Consider the following 24,373-nt stretch of genomic DNA (forward strand, 5'->3'; position numbering starts at 1 on the left):
AACCTGGGGTTCCGCCTCCATCAATCATGCATTCACACAAAAATACACACTCTTGTGTGTTACAGCCTGCTCAGTGTTTTATAACTAAGGTGTCACTTTATTTTTAAGCTCATTTAATAAGACAAGTTGAACCAGAACAGACTCATTTGGAGCAGCATAGAAACACATACAGTACACACATGGATCACTGTGTAGAGCTATGGGCAGCTTCTGCACAACTTCTATAATTAATTAAAGTCCCACTCCAGAAACATTTTCATTTTTATATTTGTATATAAAAATACTTTACTATAAACAATATGCAGTCTAACACAGCTTTTCCTCAAAAAAATTTCAGTGGGCCTCTGTAATAGGAATGAACATTGCCCCTCATTGTGCATTCCAGGATCTATGAATGTTGCCGTCATCCCTTATGTGGATTTGAATAATTTTGCACGCCCAATTTTTCAGTTTTTTATTTGTTAAAAAAGTTTGAAATATCCAATAAATTTCGTTCCACTTCATGATTGTGTCCCACTTGTTGTTGATTCTTCACAAAAAATTACAGTTTTATATCTTTATGTTTGAAGCCTGAAATGTGGTAAAAGGTCGCAAAGTTCAAGGGGGCCGAATACTTTCGCAAGGCACTGTAAGTATGAAGTCTATTTCTAACATACATGATCATGCATCAAAGCACATGCAAGTTTTGAAACAGACTTCATATATTTGTTGATTTTTTGTTGTTGTTGTTTAAGGTCAAATTCAGCTGAGGTCTGTTTTCAATTCAAGATTTCATAAAACAGATTCTGATTCCGTCTGGATTATCTTTCTACATGCAGAGGGCTTTAATGCAACATTCATCAATATGATCTTATTTTACATTTGCTCAAAAGAAACAACAAAATCCTCTTGACTACAGCAATTTCAGCAAATATGGTGCACTCATTTCCTCTAGTATAAAATAAAAATTATATGTAAAGTACAAAACAAATGGTCAACCCAAACTCTGCCCTGAGGCTTCATAGTTTGGATTTGCCTTTGTGATCATTTTAAAAGCCAATACGTTTTACTACATTGAGAAGTCTAGTTGTGTGATGTGTTAAGTTCAACCCAGGGGCCCACTTGAGTCCAACGAATGTGTACCTCATCCATTTCTAATGTGCTGAGCTGACCTTCTCCTGTCCTCTCTTGGCTGTGAAGCATATACATTACATTAAATCTGGATTTTTGTTAATCATAATTTATTCATCAGTTGATTTCTTTGTGTAGTTTGCAGTTGCTGCAGCTGCATTAATAGTGGGGTTATTTATTTTTATGGTTTGTGCATATCTGGAGCTTTAATGTCACTTCTTAAACTCCCCTTCCCAGGACCCAAACTTTAGATAATATGATTACTATCTCTGATGAAGAAAAGTTTTTTGTTTGTTTATGTGGTGGCCAGCTTTGTTACTGTTAATGATATAAACCTCTGCTACTGGTATTTTGGGGGAGTTTACTGAAGCTAATTGTTGTTTGGAACACTGTGCCCATAAGAGGGGCTCTGTATATGTTCCAGAGTTTTTTTATTTGTTACTTTTCTGTTTTAAGTAAATGCATGATGCCTACTGTCTGGTAATCTTGCATCATGCTACTGTTCTTTGCAGTGAAAAACATCACAAAATAAATATATAAATAAGACATTGCCTCACATGTAGGTAGACTGCAACACTACAACCTATTACCCATTTCTGAATGTACATACTGTAGAGATATCTCAATAATGTGTTTGCTAAAACACACAAAAACTGTAGGTTGGGAGGATACTTTCATTCAGTGCTCTTGCATACATAAAGCACATATTAGCGGGATGAATGCAGAGATAAAGCAGACTGCAAGCAAAAAGACAAACATGCACATTTGTATGATTCCAGTATCCAAAGTGCTCTTAGTGCTCTCACTGTCCAGATCTGGTATATTGCAGTCATTACCTAATAAAATGATCCATACAAGCTCTTATGTCCCTTTACAAATGGACATCAGAGAGCAAATAATCACCAACGCTGCAGCAAGAATGCACGCAGCCTGTTCCTTTCACTGAAACAGAAAGCTGAGGTGGGGATGCAATAATACGAGTGCCGGGGGAGCTGGGTTCAGCGTGTGATAAGTGTGCACCCCCCGGTTACACAGACAGACCACTGGAAAACAAACGAACAAACAAAAAAAGAAACCTGGGTGTTATGGAAAGTTAATTCACATCATGGTACAGTATGAGACCAGATACTGTACCAACTACTATTACTACACATCTTAAACTTACTTGTAGCACAAGGCTGAAGATAGGTAATGCATGGTCACAGCGTGAAAGGGGTATTATAACCAGATTATAGCCCAACTAAGCAATTCCATGTGTGAGAATTTAAATGAATAGACTTTAACCTAACAGTATGTCATTTGACATGACTTCATCTTAGTTGGCTTGCTGAGCTAACAGGCCACTTTAGATAAGGACCTGATGATGTGATGGATAGTGTTGACTGACCTAGAGCAGTAGAATTTTCCTGAGGGGACTTCAGAAGCAGATGGTTTCCTGGATGGGAAGGTTCAGCTAAGCATGTTTTTGCTTACAGTAGTTCTTGCAGGCCTGTACTTGCAGATTATCATTTGAAAGTGGTTGGTGGCCAGTTAGCCTCCTTGCAGCAGTAAATGCTGTAGTTTGTCCTCGGTGCAAGTGCAGGTTATGAGAAACATCGATGATGCACACAGAAAAGTTAACAGAGGTGGGTGATTGGTGTCCTCCCATAAAAGAGAGCTAGAAATGTGGATTTCTGTAAATAAGAAGGAATATAATCACCTTTATTTGGCCAAATATGTTACACACAAGGAATTTGTTTCCGGCATAGAACTGAGGCAGCCATCTGTGGCGCCAACTCATCCGATGGCTCTAACCATCGGGGGCAACTTGGGGGTTTAGTGTCTTGCCCAAGGACACTTCAACATGTGGACTGCAGGCACTGAGAGAGGAAGTGACTGGTTTTAACATAAGTCAGTTTTTTTCCCAGAGCACCACATTTGCCACCTTAAATCTTACAGTGGGGTTGTGTCATCTGCAAACCCTGCCAGTCTTGACATACAGTACTATCAGTAGAGTACAGGGGGAACCAAGAGTAAACAACCTTGTGGTGCAGCAAAGCTGGCTGATACTTTGTGACATTTGAACAAGATGCCCCAGACAACACATGAAATCTCTATTTCCTTCAGTGTTGAAGAGCACCTTCTTTCTTTCTCTTCCCTTTTCTGTCTTACAGTATATCCCTCCTCCCTTAAGAATACATTATCCTTAGGATAGCACAGAAAATTAAGAGCCATGCAAGCAAGTCCATTAAAATGCTTGTATTCAAATAGTGAAAAGCGCATGGTACAGAGTTAAAATAACCAAAGAAGGCAACACTGAATAAGCAGGAGCACCAAAACAGTGGAAGCCAAGGCTGAGTAAGTGTTTATCTTCTTTTTCAGTAAGAACATATTTTGGCATAGTGTGATGCTAAAGACACTTAATATAGCTGATAAAGATGTTGTATTCATATAATTTTGCACATTTCTTTGCATTGTTTTGAGTCTGGGGCTAATTATTTTAACTAATGATCATCATTGTTTACTGGAAAATGTGACATTCTCCCAGAACCCAAATTTATTTTGTCAAATTGTCAAAACCACAGTGAAAAAAACGAAAGATAGAAAGTTTACTGGGATATTTAAAAAAAGGAAAACAGTAAATGTTCACATGTGCAGAGAGCCAAGGAGTCACACATACAGTAAAAATAGTCATCTGTTGGATTCAAAGCCACTAGCTGCAAGCAGATGGCACACACCCCAGCCTGCTGAAACACTCAATCACCTCATTAGACAAGTACTTCCATCTAATGTGCTTATAATGAAACACATGGCTGATTTGTTGTAAGGAAACGGTTCTGCTGGATGTGCTTGCTTTAACACCCAGTTTCCACTCACTGCCAAATGTCAGTGTTTAATTACATATATCTAACTCTCAGATATAATTCAAATATAATTCAATTTGGTGGATCCACGTGAAGCAACAAAGTGTGTGTGTGTGTGTGTGAGAGTGACAGGGTGACAGCAAGGATTAAAATGTGGCTGGTAAGTGAATCATTTAATCCCTGGCTTAGAGACAGCTGGTTCTACAGAGAGCTGAGACAACTCCTGTTGGGGAAAGAAAAAGACAGTGACAGACAGCAAAAGAGAATGAAAGAGATTTAAAATGACCCAGACATGCCTGGTGAATGGAGGCTGCCATTTGTTCAGTTCTGTTAAATATGGTAATAGAATGAATGGATCTGAAAGGCAGCAGTGCTGGAGGTAACTGACAAAGACGCCAACCTATCATGATGCATGTAATGACTCAAGTTGTGCACTTAGAGCAAAGACCTAGTCATTAGATAGACTGTTTTACACAACATGTGTTCAGTGGTTTTGGCAATGTCACTACACAGTATTACTGTAAATGGTAAACGGACCAAACCAACAGCACTGAGTAGCTTTCAAGCTGAACAGGTTAAAGCACCTTTGATATCACACACAGTCGCACACTGATGGCAGCGGAGCAGCCATGCAAGGCACTAGTCTACTCTTGGGGAATAAGTACTGCCTGAGACATGCTATAATGGCCCTGTAACCAGCAGTAGGAGATTATAAAGCCCTTACATCAGTGTTTCTGATGTCATCAGGTGTGGGCAGGAATATAAGGAAAATGGTTTTTTATTAATGGACTCTAATCACAGTTGTCTGCATCCACAAACCAATCAAATGCATGGGAATGGTAATGAAGACATAAAGATGGACACACATTATGTGATCTGGCACCTCCACTGGAAGGATGACAAAATGTATGCGTTTTCCAAAACTCTCTCTTTTTTTGCAGTTGTGCCTTTATGGTACCATGACCTGATTTCCTTCCTTTCTCTGATAATACTGTCATTCAGTCACTTGGTCTTAAACAAATGTTTTATTGGAACAACTGCTGAAATATCTGACTTTGTAATTTTTCCTGGGTGGGCAGTCCTGAGGAAGCAGATGAGAAGCTCTACCATGTCACCAATTACCAGTCTAGCTCAAGAAATGCCATGCATTACATTATGCGATGAATCTAGCCTACCAAATGTGTACCATAAACACAACCTCCAGGAAAGCGCTCACTGCCATCAAAGAGCTGCCACGTTTCTATGAGGCAGAGCTTTTTAATGTGCAGTAGTTTAGAGAGTGTTCTTACTAGAAAACAATGTCTGGACATTTTCCTTTTTCCATTCAATTAAATATTTTTGCCCTACAAGTGCGATACACAGCTGTTTACTTCTAAAAACAACATTTCAGTGAGTCATTTTTTTTTTCTAAAAACGGCTGTTGCTGCATGTTCCTTTCTCCCTTCCTTAATGCCACTATATCTGTTTGTTTTGAGGACTGAGAAGGAAAAAAAGCCCTTTTCACCAGTGGATATGTATTTATGAATCACAATATAGAGAACATCTGTAACAAAGGTGTCGGTCTTTCCACAGCAGTCAGTGTGTGTTCTGGACATGTGAAGAACATCTGATAAAATCATTCAACAAATGGCATATTTATGTTAGCTCCTTTTAGAGCCAATTAGGAGATGGCCCTGTAACAGGAGTTTATTTTAGCAGGCAGAAGATTCAGTGGCTTCACTCAGGCAAAAAGCTCCCAAACCTTCTTTGAAGTTTCACTCTCAGTAATGTGGCATGGCTCCTGACCAAAGAACACAAGGACCTCAAAAACATAAAGGACTGAATAATGCCCAATGCCCTTGGTGTGGCATTTACCCTATATGCCATAATAAAGACAAAATATGCAAATTTACACACAAACACACACACAAGTGTGTGTTAATTGTGTGACAGAGCTGCCCAACTGTCATATATGCAACTGCCCCCCAGGAATAACATTAACTTGTAAGTTTGTGCCTGAGTTTGTGAGTGGATTTCAGTATACAAGTATGTAAGCTGTATGTGTGAGAGTGAAAATAAATATTTTGAAATAAGACATACGTCATTTCTATTTACTGTAGTTCCGTTTGTAGGATTATCGGCTCATATTACATACCGCTATGAGAGATGGCATATCTTTCAGCTCCAAGTTCAAACAAGCCATATATTTATGGCTCTTGTATGCAGTTTATAGGCCTGGGGATTTAGCTATGGGGCCGGTACATGCCAACACACACTAAAAACAGGTGGCAACCGGTCTTCAACACCCAGATTGCCACACTCTGCAGACTTCGTCCAGTGTTGGGGCCTTTCTTCCCCTTGTGTCAAATGGAGAAATGTGGGCATGTTGAGAGGGTGTTGGAAAGAGGTTCAGCTCAGAGGTCCAGTTTGAGCTTATCAGATGCCAAGACACAGAAAAGGGATTTACACCAGTATCACACCAAATGTGCAAGTTGTGCTGTAGTTCACGCAAGGTTGAGTGTAGAATGACAAGTTCTCTGTTAAAGTTTTACAGTTCTGAACAACTAGGATGCCACAGAGTGAAGCAGAATGCATACAATCACAGTATTAATGTTCAAACCAGGTATTCCCATCCTCTGGGTCGAATCAAAGGAGGTTATATTCACCTGATGCTCCATGGTACATGGCACAGAGTGAAATGGAATGTGAACTTGCATGTGTTTGATTTGTCCGGTGAACTGAACTGGCAAATGCGGAACCAGAGTTACATTTGTTTTGTTTTTTTCCCCGAACTCTCTGTCAGGCGGCACACAGAGATATTGTCACTCATGCTATGCTGTCTGTCTGTGTGATACCTCATGAGTGCTACTATGTCTGACAACAGAAGTAAAACACCTCCTTTTTTTGTCACAAAAACTTTTTTTAATCCCTACAAGGCTTGAAACTTTCATCTGTTCATTTTCATGCACAAGCTGTTTCGCCCCCCCAGCACAAAAAAACCTCATCACCTGATCAGGTGTAGCTTCTCCCACCCCTAAAGAAAAAAAGGTCATTAAAACAAAGAACAGCAAAGAAGTCTGGGTTTTATTTGGAAACCCCCACAGCTCCCGGCTGAGAAAAGTACAACACACACCACTCGGTGATGGCAGTTATTGTGACACCTCTGAAAAAGGAGGACTAGTACCAGAAGGGAAAAGAAGAGGTGGAATGGATGTGTGTGTGTGTGTGTGTGTGTGTGTGTGTGTGTGTGTGTGTGTGTGTGTGAGAGAGAGAATGAGTGAGTGCCCACACTGCACCTGCAGAGAGACATGAGCTGTCTGGATGTGTGCTGGTTCATTAAAGAAGAGATGGTGAGAGGAGCTGTGCTGGACCTACAGCAACAAAACCACTGCACAGAGACGACGGCACACTGTGGATCAGCTGATGCCTCCATAACCAGAAAACAGAGTGCGCAGTAGTGACTACAAGAAAGTCCAACTTCAAGGGTGAAGAATGGAGAGTTGAATTGGACAAATGAGGTGCAGAGGGTGTTTGCTTGCTTTGTAATTTAACACAGCTGCAGCCTGTAAATGGGTCAAAGTTCAAACTATAGCAATGTGTCTGGTCCGGGATACTGGGTACTGTGACACAGCCACACTTCCAGACGCTGATGTTAGTGAAAGCATGAACCCATTTATTTCATTGCTTATTTGTTGCTTCTCTATGTCTTCGTTCCAGAGACATATCCTTCTCCATGCTGGATGTCACAAGGACAGCGGCGTACGTGTTTCCAACTCATCTCCTGTGGATAAAGCTGTGATATTATATCATAATAAGATGCGTTTCTAGAGCAGCGTACAGCCCAGTTGCAGAGACAATCCTACTCAGTAGCAGGAGAGAAATCCAAGTGGAGTTCACGTTTCTTTCATGACATTTTTTTTTCTTTTTAAAGTGTGCGGAGGGTAAGACAGCACTAAATTTGCACAGCTGAAATAACACACTTCCAGTCTTTAAAATACAGTATGTGAATGAAAAAAGGAAACAAACAGAAGATACGGTACACCTACAGAGAGTCAACGTTGTACGTGACTTATCCAGGTTACAGTAAATCAAGGTTCAGGCAAGATTTGAGTTGGAAAACAAACCAAAACACTGTCATAGAAAAACTACTTTCATTAGTTCTGTTGCAAAACCAACAGACAGCTGCACCATGCCTCATGTGTTAAAATGTAAAATCACTGACAGTATTAACAACTGTTCTGCATTGTCTAATAGTAAACATATAAAAAGAAATCACACCATATAAATCTCCGCAGACAATGGCCCTACATATTGTAAACACGCTTACTGTACGTACATGTCTGTTTCATCACATCTGCCCTGCCATGTATTATTTACTCACTGTGTGTAGCTTTATTTCGCCTATTAATTACAGAGTGTGAAAACAACCATGGATAACAGACAGGCTGTCAGATCTGAGTTTTTGTTTTGTACCTCCAAGTTTTATAAGTGTCAGCATCTACAATAAAATCAATACACACTCATAGCTGAGATTTCTTTTAAATTCTTGTGAAACTACAGTGAACTACAGCACCTAAAAATATGATTTCAAATCAAGGTACTGGGATTCAATAGCAAAACAAGAGTGCTTAAAAATGTCCGTACTGTACTTTTGCTTACAGACAGTGTTCATAGTAACAAGCCAAAACTCAGTATTACTTCCATTATAAAAGTGCAGCAAAAGACAATGTGAGTTGTAATTCATGCATGAGAAAGTCCACATATTCTCCATCAGTGTGAAGACAAAAAAAAAAAAAAGTGTTACTTCGACGCTTGCCCAAGCTTACTCTGCTTAACATCAACTCCTACAGCCCCAGGTGGAAACGTAATGCGAATGCTGTAATGCTGAAATATTTGATCTTACCATGTCCCAGCTTTCATCATGCATAGTTATTATCGAGCATCTTGTTTTTATTCCCCTTCAGTTTGTAAAACTGAAAATGTGTCCATTTGGACTGCTGGACATTTCAAAAAGACATCTCAGAAAAAAACAGCTGCAGACGCTGCACTGTGGTTGGCTTTATTTAGAATGCGGTCAAAAACCCCTCAGTGTGAGAAGCAGGAGCTGTTTGACAAGTCAAGTGAGAATCTGGAAAGGTTCAGTCCGACTCTTTAAAATGACAAGAAAATACATAATGCACTATTAATTTATCTAGATAGTTTATATCATAAGCTGAGTCAGCCCATATTCATAATGCCGACAGTCACGAAGCAGAATCGCTGTTCCTTATTAATATTACATCCATCGCTATCAGCTAAACATGATTTCATCATGGTGTAATTAATTGGAAAGACTGAGGTGAGTAGCTGGCTGTTTAGCCAGCAGACGGTGCCTGGGGAGATCCAAGTTCACACTGAGTTTTCTGAAGTGATGTTCAGATTGATCAAAACAGAATCACAATAAAAGACGTCTAAGATGTTCAGGAGGGTCCAAACTGTATTTCATCTAAATGGCTCTGGAAGGGTGTTTTGTATTGGGCCACATGTCAATATTTCTAAAACTCAAATGTGATTTTTTTTTTTCCCCAGTAGTTGGAAAATCCACTGTACACTGTAAAGTGCAGAGAATTATACCCCTCTGTATTTGGTTCTGTTCAGGTGAACTGGAATAAATGTAATCTAATTATCCATGGGTCTACCTGGCTCTGACTATTCTAGGGTCCTTTTCAGATGTGGCACAAGCCAAACCTCCAAATTAAACACACCTCAGCTAATGCCATTCACATTCAGTGAGCATATACAGAACTCCTCCTGTGTTGCTTTCTTTGCAACGTCATAATCAGTTGATTACTGATCAAAGTAAAACAGGAATCTAATATACATATGCAGTGTATGCTGACTATCTGCAACAGAAACCTCTGTTCTTCATTCATAATCTTTGATGTAGTTTCTACTTTGAGTACAGTTTACTGTATTTGGAGAAACAGCCTAATCACTGAATTACTTTTTTTTTTAATGGAGGAAATGCAATTAGATTAATTGTCACTTGGGGAGAGGCATACTAAGAAATAACTTTTGTTTCCATGGGCTGGAGAGAAAGAAAAAAGCACTGCAAAATACCTAATTAGCCAATGAATAATCGCTGAGCTAATATGCACCTCAAGATACAATCTTTAAAATAACAATCAGTCTAAATTAATATGGTTATAGAACAATGTAAATCTGCTGTCAGTAGAAAAGTTAGACTTTCATGCCATAATGCTTATTGCGGCTAAGCTTTGACTATGATTCTATCCATCCATCCATCCATCCATTATAATACCACTGATCCTGTATAGGGTTGGCCAATCACTCACACTTACAGATAATGTATGGTTATCAGTTAACCTAAGCTGCAGGAGGAAGCTGGAGCACCCAGTGAAAACCCACACAGGCACAGGGACAACATGTAAACTCCAAACAGAAAGGCCCTGGTAGCCTGCAAATTTTGAGCCTGGAACTTTCTTGCTGTGCTATAATTCTAAGCACATTACGCACAAACATTGGCCACACAGTTTAAGGGCCAATCCCATTTCTTACCTCCACCCCTCGTTTTCAAGTTAACCCTCAGTTTTTCTTTTCTTCACAATCTGCCACCCCTCGTTTTCAAGTTGTTGTTGGAAATGAATCACAATGCCATTGTCAGCTGTGGTGGTTTCTCATGTTGTCTTTAAGCATTGGTTTGCGACGTCAAAAAAAGAAAAAAGCAAGAACAGGAATGTTTTTGACACCAGGGAATGATGATGGACACTTCATCCTACCCCTCCATCCTAAAGAGAACTGGGACACCCCTACCACTACATGTGAACATGCAAAACAGAGGGGCAGGGATAAGTGTTAGGGGCAAGGGGTGCATTGGGATTGTGCCTAAATCCTGCAGTGCAGCTTGCCTCTCTATTTGACTCTCTCCTGCTTTCTTAACGTTACTCAGATACACAGACAAATGTGTCCTATCTTTTAATGCATAGAATACTGATAGGTACTGCAATTCTAAAGCACACATAAAATGCTCCCCTCAGTTTTTCTTTTCTTCACAATCTGTCCTTCAGTCTGATATGAAATAAACTAAAAGCCAGCAATGCTGATCACTACTGTGACAAGGTCAGACATTAATATGAATAAACATCTACGTAGGTCTGGAGAAGCAACAGCCTTTTCCTTTATCCCTACACACGACCAAACACATACATACTGCATTACCTACGGTTTCACCAGTTTCAGATGGAAAATGTCAGAAGAGCTCTGTTGTTGCTTTAGGGGTTTCTCCAGTTCAGTTGGTGGGCCTCTGGATTATTTTAACTTTAACATGCAAGCAGCACAACAACAAAAACCACTGTAATTACAAGATCTGGGCAAACCTTTGAAAAGTATTGGCAACCAAAACCTTGATCATATGGGGACGAGATGCCTTTGTCAAAATAGGACAGCCAGATGGAGTTAATTTGGGGTTTTCTACATGGGGAGCCTGAGAGCGAGCCAGCTTGCTTGTAACCCAGAGTTATAGTATGTCATGAAATCAGTAAGGAGGAGATGAGAGGATCATACGCAGCCGAGGAAAACAGTAATTCCTGTTAAACTGCTTATACGGTTTAGTAAATTTAATTCTGTAAACTCATTTGTTTTTGCCAGATTTATAAAGCTGTGCATATTCATGGTTCACTTTCATAGAACATACTAATTGTAAAATTGGGTGCACAGACATGATTTCGGCTACCAGTTTGCCATAGATGGATGTACAGTATATGCCTTCAATCATATATACACACACACACACACGCACACACACACACACACACACACACACACACACACCAGAGCAGTGATTTGTATGGTTGTGGCTGAGTCCTATTTTTGTGGCAGTGCTCTGACAGTTTGGTATTTTCCTGACCTTGAAATTCACTGTGCGGTATTTTGGTGGGAGGAGAGGCACAGTCATTCAGCCAATTTGCCAATTTTCTTAACAAAAGCAAACTAAATATATGCAGTAAATGTATGGAAATAACAGAATAATACTTAAGATAAAACAAGTGGATGCACATTTAATGTGTCTGAAGCAGTCATGTTTGTAAATCGCTTTGCAGATACTGTAGCTATAAGTTAATATGTACAGTATCTGGTGCCCACAGCTGCTTTTGACTGTTTGAAAACCTCCTTCAGTACATTAAACCCCCACAGCCAATCAATTCTATGCATCATTGCTTTTTTCCTTCCCTTTTTTTATTATCCAAAAGTGACATTTTAAGTTTAATCCTATAAATGCAAAACACTGCTGTATCACATCAAGTGTAATATGATGTGACCATTTTCAGCATAACAATAGTATTAAAACTGAAGCAGCACTGGATTGATGCAACTTTATTCATCATAACTAAAGTAATTTTTTAATATTTAATTCTATTACTTTTGTTCTCTTTGAACTGTTGTACTGTATATACACACACACTACTTTTATGTCCTTTACCATTGTTTGTTGTATTGACGCTCCTGTGTGCCAATGCTTGCACATAAACCAAATTTCCTCCAAGGTAATAGTAAAGCTGTAGCTGACGTTGACTGCTAATGCTTCTTCAGGCCTCAAACTGCTATACTTTACTTTAAGTTGAGATATAAGTGAACAAAAATCCTGTGCTATTCTACTCATGACTCATCATGAGAATCACCTAAGGTAAATCAAGCTCTGGATTGATAGTGTCAAACCCTATCTGGAAAGCAATGTGTTGTCATTTTCTGAAAAAGTCAAGCAGAAGTCTTGCAGCTGCCACACATCAGTGCAACGCCGCCACGCTACAGTGCCAGCCAATTAGATGTCAGCTCTATTGACAACCTTGTTGAATTGGTTTCTGAGGAAATCATAAACTCCTCAGTAATGCTCACAGTCTTCTCAGAAAGTTTCAAGCCTCTGGAGAACTTTTATGCTTAAGAAGGCTGCGAGGTGACAGACTGGATAGGAGCGGATTGAAGGACTGGTTTCCCTCTTCCCGAAAAAGTGCAATATATTAGATGCTGAACATTCCCTCTGTCGATCTTCAGTGAGAAATATAGTCTCTCCAATCTTCAAGTCCTCTCTCGCACGACACTCTTCCTGAAATAATCTCACCCTGAATACAAGTCCCACGATGCATTTTAACAGCCAGAAGGTCATACTGCTTAATGGAAGTGGGACAGCAGTGCTAAAAGTAACCTAATGAGTCGGGCCGAGTGTAATAACAGATTTACATCCACAGTGTTTTCTTGCATGCCTCATCACATATTTAGCTGCAATCAACCAGTTAATCAGTGTCTTACAGGTAAAATATCCAAAGGTGTGAATCTCCTTGTTAACTAATGCTGAAAAGATATGTTTTTATTTCATGTTTATTGTGAAGGAACCCTCTTCATTGAGCATATGCCTTTTTTCTTGACCCTTATTTATTCAGTGCAGCTATTCCTCAATCGTACTTTCCCTTGCCTATTACTACATCCCCTTTTCTCTCTGAGATCCTTCTATCCTTCGGCCGCTGGGCGTAATCACAAGAACCATGATGAGAAAGAAAGCCTCCTACATAAAGTGCAGAACAGAAATGGAAAGGGGTGAGACTAAGAGAATGAAAAGACTGAATACAATTCTGGTCAAATGTAGACAGGTTTCAAGCAAACAGTGCTAATGAGGGTGATGGCAGTGTTGGTGGCCTGACTGGGTTAATGGGAAAGAAGAAAATTAAAGGGTTTCCCTATTTCATCTTTTAGAAAAAAGATTATATATTAACATTTTCTGAAAGTTGTTGGGTGAAGGATTAATGGTAAAATGAGCCAGTATTGAAATAGCAGAGTGAGTGGAGTGTTGTTACACAAGCTTGTTTTATTTTGGAGCTATATGATCTTTGAGTCAGTGTTATGGGTACCTTAAGAAAAAGCTGCATTTAAATTATTGACCTAATTACTGAACATATTATAAGCTTTAACCATACACAATCACCCAATAGGAGTGTAAATTGCATTAGAATTATTGAGATACCAAATTTAGTTTATATAATCACAAGAAGGATCCTGGTGAGGCTCACTCACATAAAAATAAACACTTGTGCTCAAAACTACAGGACATTCTTTTGGAACGGTATCTTCTTTCAAATTCCTGAAATGAATATGTTTGTGCTTGGGTTTTGTTGCTGCTCATTGATGCACTTCCCAGACCTGAAAAGAACTCATCATTTTCCATTCTTGGAGTTGGTGGTAGCGGAGGTATGGGAGCATAAGGGGAGGGAGCACTTACCGCTGCAGAGGAATTGATGCCAGATGGTGTTTTCATAGAAGAAATTACGAGGGAAAATGAGAGTGAGAAATGGACTGGCAGGGTGTGATTCCAGGCACACACACATATATACACAGTTGCATGGTCTTAAGGTTTTAAGATCATTACTCCAATATTTAAACGGTCGTGTTTCATTAATAAATAAAACCCTACAGGTGGCTGAATACAGTGTAATTTAGGTAATTTATCAGCTGCTAATCTGGTCAGCTCGCTCTCGCTTATCAAAAGAGAAGGCCTGTGTGTTCGAGTAAATACTTCCTTTGGGAAGCTTGGCTGTTCTGTTTCATTGGAGAAAATGCTCCTCACGAGGAACATAATATGATGAGCAGAAAACATAGAGCATATTATGTTTTACTTCACTCGGTTCCCTCAAGTGCTGAAATGGCAACTCGGCGCCACACGGCGATATATCAAACTAGAGAGCAGCAAAGCTATAAAATGAATACATCTGATCTGTGCTTGAGTGTGTGATTCAGTTACTTAAGGACTTAGTGTGGTTGTTTTGAAGACACACACCATACATACGATTCACAATCTCAACTAAACGCCAACTGATGGAGCGCTGCAGCGATGAAGTGTACTGGGACTGAATAGGAGCAAAGATAGAGATCAGAGGATTGTTTTGTGGTTATTTACGCATTTCGACTTTTGAGTGAATAGCAGTTATGATCTCACACACACACACACACACACACACACACACACACACACACACACAGGTACACTGCAGATAAAGAGTAATGTATGCAAACATCTGATCCTAGCTATACTTTGTAGCTGGCACAGAATGATGCTCTGTGCGTCCTCTGGCTCCCTGGTGACCCCAAATCAGTCACTGACCAGCTAATCACCATCGGAGCTGTCTACACTGATATTCTCTTTCATGGTGAACAAGGAGCTGTAGATAGATTATATTGTCTAGATTAAATGCCTCCATTCTCAGCGATCAAACATGAGAATCTGTTTTTACAATGAGCAGAAAGAAAACTCTCTCTCAAATAACAGCAGATAGCAAAATGACCTTTCTCCCACCCTGTTATCTGTTGTATTCTTTTCTAAAACTGGTACTCCAGAGGGCTCTACCACACACATTGTCCCCTCTAACAGGGCTTTTCAGCTTATGGCATAGTATGGGATTGATCACTTGCTATGTACCACCACTGATCTCCAGAGTGTGAGAGTCCTTTGCGTTACTTGAAGAGCAGACGGGAGGACACCTTTTCTCTGGAGCGTCAGGAGCTTCTACAAAGGGAACTTTTTTTCTGTGCCTTCCCATGAGGACTGAGGAAACAGTCTGTAGTTCAACTATTCCTTAGCTCACAAAAAGGTGGAAATATGAGACTTGTCCTGGATCTGGAGGCACAGCGCCAAGATCATTCAAAATTCTTGCATACAGGTGAAGTTGGGTGACTGGTTCAAAACGATAAACTTTAAAGGCACTTTTATGTCTTTGTGGCTTCTAGGCACAGGAAGTTCCAACATTTTTCCTTTTAGGGCGGACTTAAAGAGTACAGCAGGGTACTTTTCAGATGCTCCATTTTTCAAAGCATGTGGACATCGTGAGAAACATACTGTGGTACCGGGGAATGAATAACTTCTTCTACCCAGACACCTTGTTGTGAGTGGCCAGCACATTACAGCTAATGGTACTTGTTACATGATCTCCTAGAAACTTTGACAGAAGTTGCATTTTAGTTTGTTCCATTTCAAACAGACACAGCAGAGAAGTGGAACATGCTGTGATAGTGGTTTGAAAAGCTATGGGGCTTTTTTTTAGGGTTTCTGCAGGTTTCATCGAGTCAAATTTAAGGCTTTTAAGACCTTTTTTAAGACCACTTTAAATGCAATTTCACACCTACTTCCAGGATGTGAATCACCCCAAAGAAGGTAAAAATAACAGTGTGTGGGGAGAGGGGCTCTACATTTTTACAGTCCCTATGTAACTTCAGTCATATATTGAAATATATTTTAACATTCATGGCTAAAAGAAGCAACAACCCATGTTATCACACACCTGGATCATACAATTTCCAGTGACCCACCACTTGTAGTGAGTAACAGCACAGACTGGGCAGTGGTCTGACTAACTTTGACAAATGAAGCATAAAATAAACAGATTTAAGTTCCTACATTCCAGTGGTGAGCATATCATTAATACAGACAGTTACTGTATGAGCGCTTATTTCCACCTGCATTGCAGATCTTCTGGTTCCAACTTGATTTGGTTTTGTAGTTTTATTATAGCATCATAAAACACAAACTAATGACACAAAGAACTACAACACAGAACCAAAGTACCGCAGGCGGTATCGTTTTGTCACCAAAACATTTGTTCAAAAACACATAAAACACATCCTCCATCCTCAAAGACCTCATCCACCTCCAGCATGGACTGTTCTCACACCTACCCTCTGGCCAGTCATGTGGATGACAAAGTAAGCATTTCCTTGTACGGGGAAACACGTTTCCTCACTGTGCATATGACAAATAAACACTTGACTTTGACCTAATGTTAACTTAGTGTTATAATGATCAACTTAACCAAAACATGATCAGTTTTTAAGATGTATCAAAATCATATTTAAGACTTTTTAGAGCTTAAAATTCAGATGATTAACATTTAGACTTTTTAAGGAACCCTGTTTTTATTCTATAGATTTTTCTCCACAGTGAAATCTTATCATTAAAGTGGTTCTCCTTCTAAAACAAACAAACAAACAAAATAAGCCAAATACATTACAGCCACTATATGCAAGCCTACAAGGTGTGAATGTTTCATACTCAGAGAGATAGAAGAGTGGATTAATTTACTTGCTAGTCCTGCTAGCACTAGCTTTATTACCAGAACATAAACATAGATATACTAAAAATTTATATTTTTTTATATATCTAGATTTTCTGTACACTGGCACAATGATTGTCAAAACTGGGAAAAATAAATGGTAACTTTTAATGTGTAATCTCCATCAATAGTGCAAGTGTAGACTTTATCAGGTGTGTATCCATCACTGGACTGGCGGCGCTGCTTTGCATTTCCCTGCACATAAGGCATCAGAACAAGAGTAACGGCCCCTCAGACTACAGGCTGCACAGATGCTGCAATACCACTTTGGACTGTGTGTATCATAGTATCATACAGCTCTATACTGAAATTCAGGAAAGCGTCCACCTTGAGTTTCCGTTTGTCTGCCACAGTAAATGGAAGAAAATTGCTGCTGTTGCTACAGCTTTTCATCTGATGCCACTATGTATGTAGTGCCACTGTCCTCTCAATTTCCAGAAAATATCAAGACTTACTGTACTAAACAAACCAAAAAGTAAAACGAAATGCTTTCATGTAATTTCATAACTGCATTGAAAACGAACAAACAGGGACAGCCAGACACTGATTAACTGTACATGCTCAAAGGTATCAGCTAAGTTTTATGGTTCTGCCAGAAAATAAAACAAGACTTGACTACATGAATTTAGTCCAGGAGTGGGAGGGCGCTTCTGTTAATATAATAGGGGGTTTCAAGGTTTTAGATGCAAGGAGGAGGTGTGTGCAGGTCCTGATGAAAACCCCACCAAACTGACCTTTTGGAAAAACAGGAGAAATTGATTCAGAGCTAAGGTGCAACAGACCATGTTATGATATCAGGGTTGTTGACACCCACCTTAGCATTGTTTGAGTATTTCACACTGATACAAAACATGGTTAACGTAAGCTTACAGTTGTGTGCGCGTGCGGTTTTCTTGTAAAAATGATTGCTTCAATTATGAAAGTTATGTAGAAATTTAGGGAAATAAATGCATAGTATGTAAGCAAATTTCAAATTCTCTCTGTCTTACCCACACACCGTTAGTTTACATTGTCTGTAAGATGTGTCAGAACATAGTCAAAAAAATAATACTGAAAAAGATACAGCACTTCAAGAAGGAAGAATAACCTCAAGTAAAACTATGTAAAGACATAGAAAATGACCTATTTACAGCTCTTGTTCTATTCTTTGTTAAGAAAAACCCAATACCCAAGTGCAGGTTTCAGAGAGAAGAGCGCTGAAAGAAAGCAAGACAGAAGAAACTGAAGTTGGGATGAGCAGAAACAAAAACTGATGCTACCCTGAGGAGTAATACTAGAGAATGGGGGGATGAAATTACAAAGACACAATCAGCTTTTACAAGGCAAAAACTAAGACGTTTTCCAATGGAAATGCTGAATAATAAATCACAAATATGCACCAACATAGCAATTTCACACCTACTTCCAGGATGTGAATCACCCCAAAGAAGGTAAAAATAACAGTGTGTGGGGAGAGGGGCTCTACATTTTTACAGTCCCTATGTAACTTCAGTCATATATTGAAATATATTTTAACATTCATGGCTAAAAGAAGCAACAACCCATGTTATCACACACCTGGATCATACAATTTCCAGTGACCCACCACTTGTAGTGAGTAACAGCACAGACTGGGCAGTGGTCTGACTAACTTTGACAAATGAAGCATAAAATAAACAGATTTAAGTTCCTACATTCCAGTGGTGAGCATATCATTAATACAGACAGTTACTGTATGAGCGCTTATTTCCACCTGCATTGCAGATCTTCTGGTTCCAACTTGATTTGGTTTTGTAGTTTTATTATAGCATCATAAAACACAAACTAATGACACAAAGAACTACAACACAGAACCAAAGTACCGCAGGCGGTATCGTTTTGTCACCAAAACATTTGTTCAAAAACACATAAAACACATCCTCCATCCTCAAAGACCTCATCCACCTCCAGCATGGACTGTTCTCACACCTACCCTCTGGCCAGTCATGTGGATGACAAAGTAAGCATTTCCTTGTACGGGGAAACACGTTTCCTCACTGTGCATATGACAAATAAACACTTGACTTTGACCTAATGTTAACTTAGTGTTATAATGATCAACTTAACCAAAACATGATCAGTTTTTAAGATGTATCAAAATCATATTTAAGACTTTTTAGAGCTTAAAATTCAGATGATTAACATTTAGACTTTTTAAGGAACCCTGTTTTTATTCTATAGATTTTTCTCCACAGTGAAATCTTATCATTAAAGTGGTTCTCCTTCTAAAACAAACAAACAAACAAAATAAGCCAAATACATTACAGCCACTATATGCAAGCCTACAAGGTGTGAATGTTTCATACTCAGAGAGATAGAAGAGTGGATTAATTTACTTGCTAGTCCTGCTAGCACTAGCTTTATTACCAGAACATAAACATAGATATACTAAAAATTTATATTTTTTTATATATCTAGATTTTCTGTACACTGGCACAATGATTGTCAAAACTGGGAAAAATAAATGGTAACTTTTAATGTGTAATCTCCATCAATAGTGCAAGTGTAGACTTTATCAGGTGTGTATCCATCACTGGACTGGCGGCGCTGCTTTGCATTTCCCTGCACATAAGGCATCAGAACAAGAGTAACGGCCCCTCAGACTACAGGCTGCACAGATGCTGCAATACCACTTTGGACTGTGTGTATCATAGTATCATACAGCTCTATACTGAAATTCAGGAAAGCGTCCACCTTGAGTTTCCGTTTGTCTGCCACAGTAAATGGAAGAAAATTGCTGCTGTTGCTACAGCTTTTCATCTGATGCCACTATGTATGTAGTGCCACTGTCCTCTCAATTTCCAGAAAATATCAAGACTTACTGTACTAAACAAACCAAAAAGTAAAACGAAATGCTTTCATGTAATTTCATAACTGCATTGAAAACGAACAAACAGGGACAGCCAGACACTGATTAACTGTACATGCTCAAAGGTATCAGCTAAGTTTTATGGTTCTGCCAGAAAATAAAACAAGACTTGACTACATGAATTTAGTCCAGGAGTGGGAGGGCGCTTCTGTTAATATAATAGGGGGTTTCAAGGTTTTAGATGCAAGGAGGAGGTGTGTGCAGGTCCTGATGAAAACCCCACCAAACTGACCTTTTGGAAAAACAGGAGAAATTGATTCAGAGCTAAGGTGCAACAGACCATGTTATGATATCAGGGTTGTTGACACCCACCTTAGCATTGTTTGAGTATTTCACACTGATACAAAACATGGTTAACGTAAGCTTACAGTTGTGTGCGCGTGCGGTTTTCTTGTAAAAATGATTGCTTCAATTATGAAAGTTATGTAGAAATTTAGGGAAATAAATGCATAGTATGTAAGCAAATTTCAAATTCTCTCTGTCTTACCCACACACCGTTAGTTTACATTGTCTGTAAGATGTGTCAGAACATAGTCAAAAAAATAATACTGAAAAAGATACAGCACTTCAAGAAGGAAGAATAACCTCAAGTAAAACTATGTAAAGACATAGAAAATGACCTATTTACAGCTCTTGTTCTATTCTTTGTTAAGAAAAACCCAATACCCAAGTGCAGGTTTCAGAGAGAAGAGCGCTGAAAGAAAGCAAGACAGAAGAAACTGAAGTTGGGATGAGCAGAAACAAAAACTGATGCTACCCTGAGGAGTAATACTAGAGAATGGGGGGATGAAATTACAAAGACACAATCAGCTTTTACAAGGCAAAAACTAAGACGTTTTCCAATGGAAATGCTGAATAATAAATCACAAATATGCACCAACATAGACAGCATACTATCTCTCTCTCTCCAGATAAAAGGCAATAATATACACATAAGCTTACCAGTACATTTAGTTTTTGGAGGTGTCTTACTGCTTTAACCTCATTTGAGTGTGTGACTGCAAGATGTGGGTCTGCGAGGATGATGTGTAGCCTCTGACAGCTTTACAGTCTGTGTGGGCTTCAAAAGGCATCCTTCATTAATCGTGCAAAACATACAGTATAAATAAAATATATATATGTTAAATTCAATTCACAGGCAAGTAGATGTTTTGCTGTGGTCACTTATAAAATCCATAAGAGCTGTGATTTTTTTTGTCATAAGCAGTCACAACTAAAATTGACTAGTTTATATCCTTGAGACAGTAAAGCTGCCCGTTTGTCTAAACTTGACATGCTTGAGAAAAGTCATGATAAAATAACCTGTCTCATAGGATTAGTCTGTCCCAGAGAGCTCCACTCCTCCTATTAGCCCAGAGTATGTACAATGTCAGCATCCTGCAGAAGAGCTCAATATAATGCCAAGGCAAATGCATTTATTTATTTATTACAGGCCACTTGAATTTGCCTTTTAAATTTCTGCTTAAAGGAATAAGCTCTATGCACATTTTTAGTGGTCCTATTGTGCAATGCCACTCTGCCCCATGCATTGGACTGCAGAGTGGTGTTAAAATTCAGAACAAGTATTTGGAGAAGACTACACTTGCTGCTTCCTAAACGTTCAAGAGAAACCCAAGCAGGACTATGCCGCTATGATGCCCCACAGTATAGCAGGGTGTGACAGAAAAAACACGGGTGCTAGAGGGGAGGAAAAACTTCCAAGCCCTTTGTCCATTAAGTAGGTAGAAAAGGAGGAAAACTTACCACCCCCATGTCCAGCTGCTCGGCAGTCTGAGAGGGAGCCGCTCCGGTCAGGGGTAAACACCACAGTATGGGCACCAACAGCAGCATCTCCGGAGAAATATTCCTCATCCAGTTAAGAAAAACCAGAGAAGTCATGATGCCCTATGACAGGCTGATCCTGCAGGGCTCAGAAACCGACCCCGACCCCGACCACCACATTCATAGGTTAAATGAAACGCCAGCACTCCTGTAAGTCTACCTCACTGTTGAGCGCAAACACATAAAACACATTAAAACCGGAGCTGGTAAAAACATTTAGACCACTAGAGCAGTTCATATCCCGCAAAACTGCATGTATAATTTACACGCAAGTGGACTGATTCAGAGACAAACTGCGTAGTTTTGTGTTAGATTAAATCCATCCGAGGTAATCCTTGGAGCAGGAACCGTGCGCCTCTCGGCCGTCGCGTCTCTGGCACTGGAATGAAAGCAGCTGCGTGCGGTGATGTCGAGAGCACATCAGCCTCAAGCCTGCCACAATAACCAACTCAACTTCCGGACTAATTCCCCCAATAAAATTCTCGCTGCTGGACGTAATAGCAATTTTTATAGCAATTACATTTATTTGCTAAATTGTATCTTAGTAAGAAGATGAGGATTTGTTGCCATCAGACTGCTGGCTCTCAGTATAAAAACTTTAAAATATAACTTCAGGTGGTTATCAGTAATGTCAGGCATGAGGCACCTTTTGACATATTAAAGACTACATTTTTAAATTATTCAGTCAAATTTGAATGGGTGTAGAGATTTAAACTATCAGTTAAATGAAACAAAATAGATTCATTAGCCCTGATAACATAATTTATTTCAGATAATTTGACTTTTGTTTATGACTTTTGCACAGATTTGGGTGGACTTTTTCTGACTGCTCGTCTGCTCCACCATCATATGATATTTTTACATTTGGCCAGCATACTGTATAAACTACATTTCCATTATGTCACAACATATTCTATCAACCCTTACTCTGGTCTACTGCGACTTATCCTATGCTTTTATTCTGACGTTCAACTATTAAACTTCCATTGGGCTCCTACTGTTGTTTTTTCTGACTTTATTTAAACAGCTGTGACAGAATTTGAATTCAGCTTGATGCACCTTTTATTTAACCTCCTAGGCCTTTATTAATCCAAAAGATAAAACAGCGGATGCCCTAAAAAAAAGTAATTAAAGGATGCCCATATTGCTGCAATAGTGATGTTATGTAATATGACGCTGGAAAAAAAAGACCACACATCAATGATTGATAACAGCTGTTGCTGACGAAATAACAATGGTTTCATAATTAAAGTACTGTTGTTCCCTCCAGATCCAAACAGTTTTGCTCCGTTGTTTTAATAGTTTTGTTCCCTGGATATGGCTCATAGACAAGGTGATTACTATGCCCAAGGTTAAATAAACATAATAAAATCCTAATTTTAAATAAATTAAGTCAAAGAAAACCCTGATGTCAATTAAAAGTCTAAAGATGGAAGTACTTTAAACAATAAGCAATTACATTTTATTCGCTCAGTTTTAAAGCACAACATGGTTGTTTGCTGACAAGCAAGATCCTTCAACTGGAGAAACCAAGTTCGTGCCCCCAGTATTGCAGATCTCCACCCTATGATATGCCCTGGAGCCAGACCCTGAATCCTTATTGTTTGTAAGCAGAGGAGGATGTGTGTGAATCATTTAAATGTTGATTCATTATGCAGATGCACACACACACATACACACACACACCTTTGCGGCCACCCACATGTAAATACTGTATCTTAACTACGCTGTCTATCTTGATAGTCTTCTTAACCATAGTGCAGTGACACTAATGATTCACCGCTCTCCTTTATTGTACCACAGCCTCATGACTCCACTGCAAAGAAATGCACAATGAGTGCATGGACACCCACACACACACAAATTAAGCTTATCCAGTTGATCTCCTGCTATAACTGTTACATTTCCATTTCAAATAGTTTTTTGTGTAAAATTTAATAGATATGTCATTATTTTCAACCGACTGATTTAGACAACTGTTTCTACATGAAACAACCGTGCCATTAAAGTCCAGGGGCCTCTGAATGTCCTGGAAAACACTTCCGAATAAATTGACAGCCAATTAAATACATATCAGTAGAAGCTCACTGCTGTGAGTGAAGAACATGCACGTCTAAGAAATGTAAAAGATTTGTGCCCCTCATTACAATTCTACTTCTTACCGTATTTCAAGAATCATAATATATCTTGCTGAACTGCAGAGACAATTTGCATTAAAACAGTACAATGAGAAAACCACTGGCTGTTAATGCACAACAAACTCTGCCAGCCCACTCTTTGCCTCCACTGAGGACAGACTATTTCATTTATTTATACATTTTTTTTATTAAGAATTATCAAAATTTTCAGATTCATTCAGGAACATTTTATTATCAATCCGCTGATCAATAAATTGGTCCACAAAAAAATCCATGCAGTGCCTCGACTGGTTCCATTTCTTATTATGATCTATTACAGCAGCCATTCATCACTGGTCCAGAGGCAAAAGACATTAAAATATGGTTGTTGTTGTTTTCGCTGTCTTTTTGCTGTAGCCTTTTAACTTCTCGACTTTACCGCTTCCAGCCCCAGTCACACTTGTTGTA

General features: G+C 39.2%; 1 protein-coding gene across 2 annotated transcripts in view; it reads right to left on the minus strand.

Annotated features, from left to right (window-relative positions):
* Positions 1-24,373, minus strand: part of LOC109965663 (matrix metalloproteinase-17) — a 101,751-nt gene that overhangs the window by 48,296 nt on the left and 29,082 nt on the right. The window contains exon 1 of one of the 2 annotated variants that reach the window (XM_020609872.1): positions 21,711-22,176. The exons of the other annotated variant lie outside the window; for it this stretch is intronic. Within the exon in view, the coding sequence (XP_020465528.1) occupies positions 21,711-21,845 (135 nt within the window). The 5' untranslated portion in view covers positions 21,846-22,176. Of the gene's footprint in view, positions 1-21,710; positions 22,177-24,373 lie in introns of those variants that run through there. 2 annotated transcript variants of the gene reach the window in all.

Source organism: Monopterus albus, unplaced genomic scaffold (assembly GCF_001952655.1).
Source record: "Monopterus albus unplaced genomic scaffold, M_albus_1.0 scaffold102.1, whole genome shotgun sequence".
In the NCBI taxonomy this organism is placed as follows: Eukaryota; Metazoa; Chordata; class Actinopteri; order Synbranchiformes; family Synbranchidae; genus Monopterus; species Monopterus albus.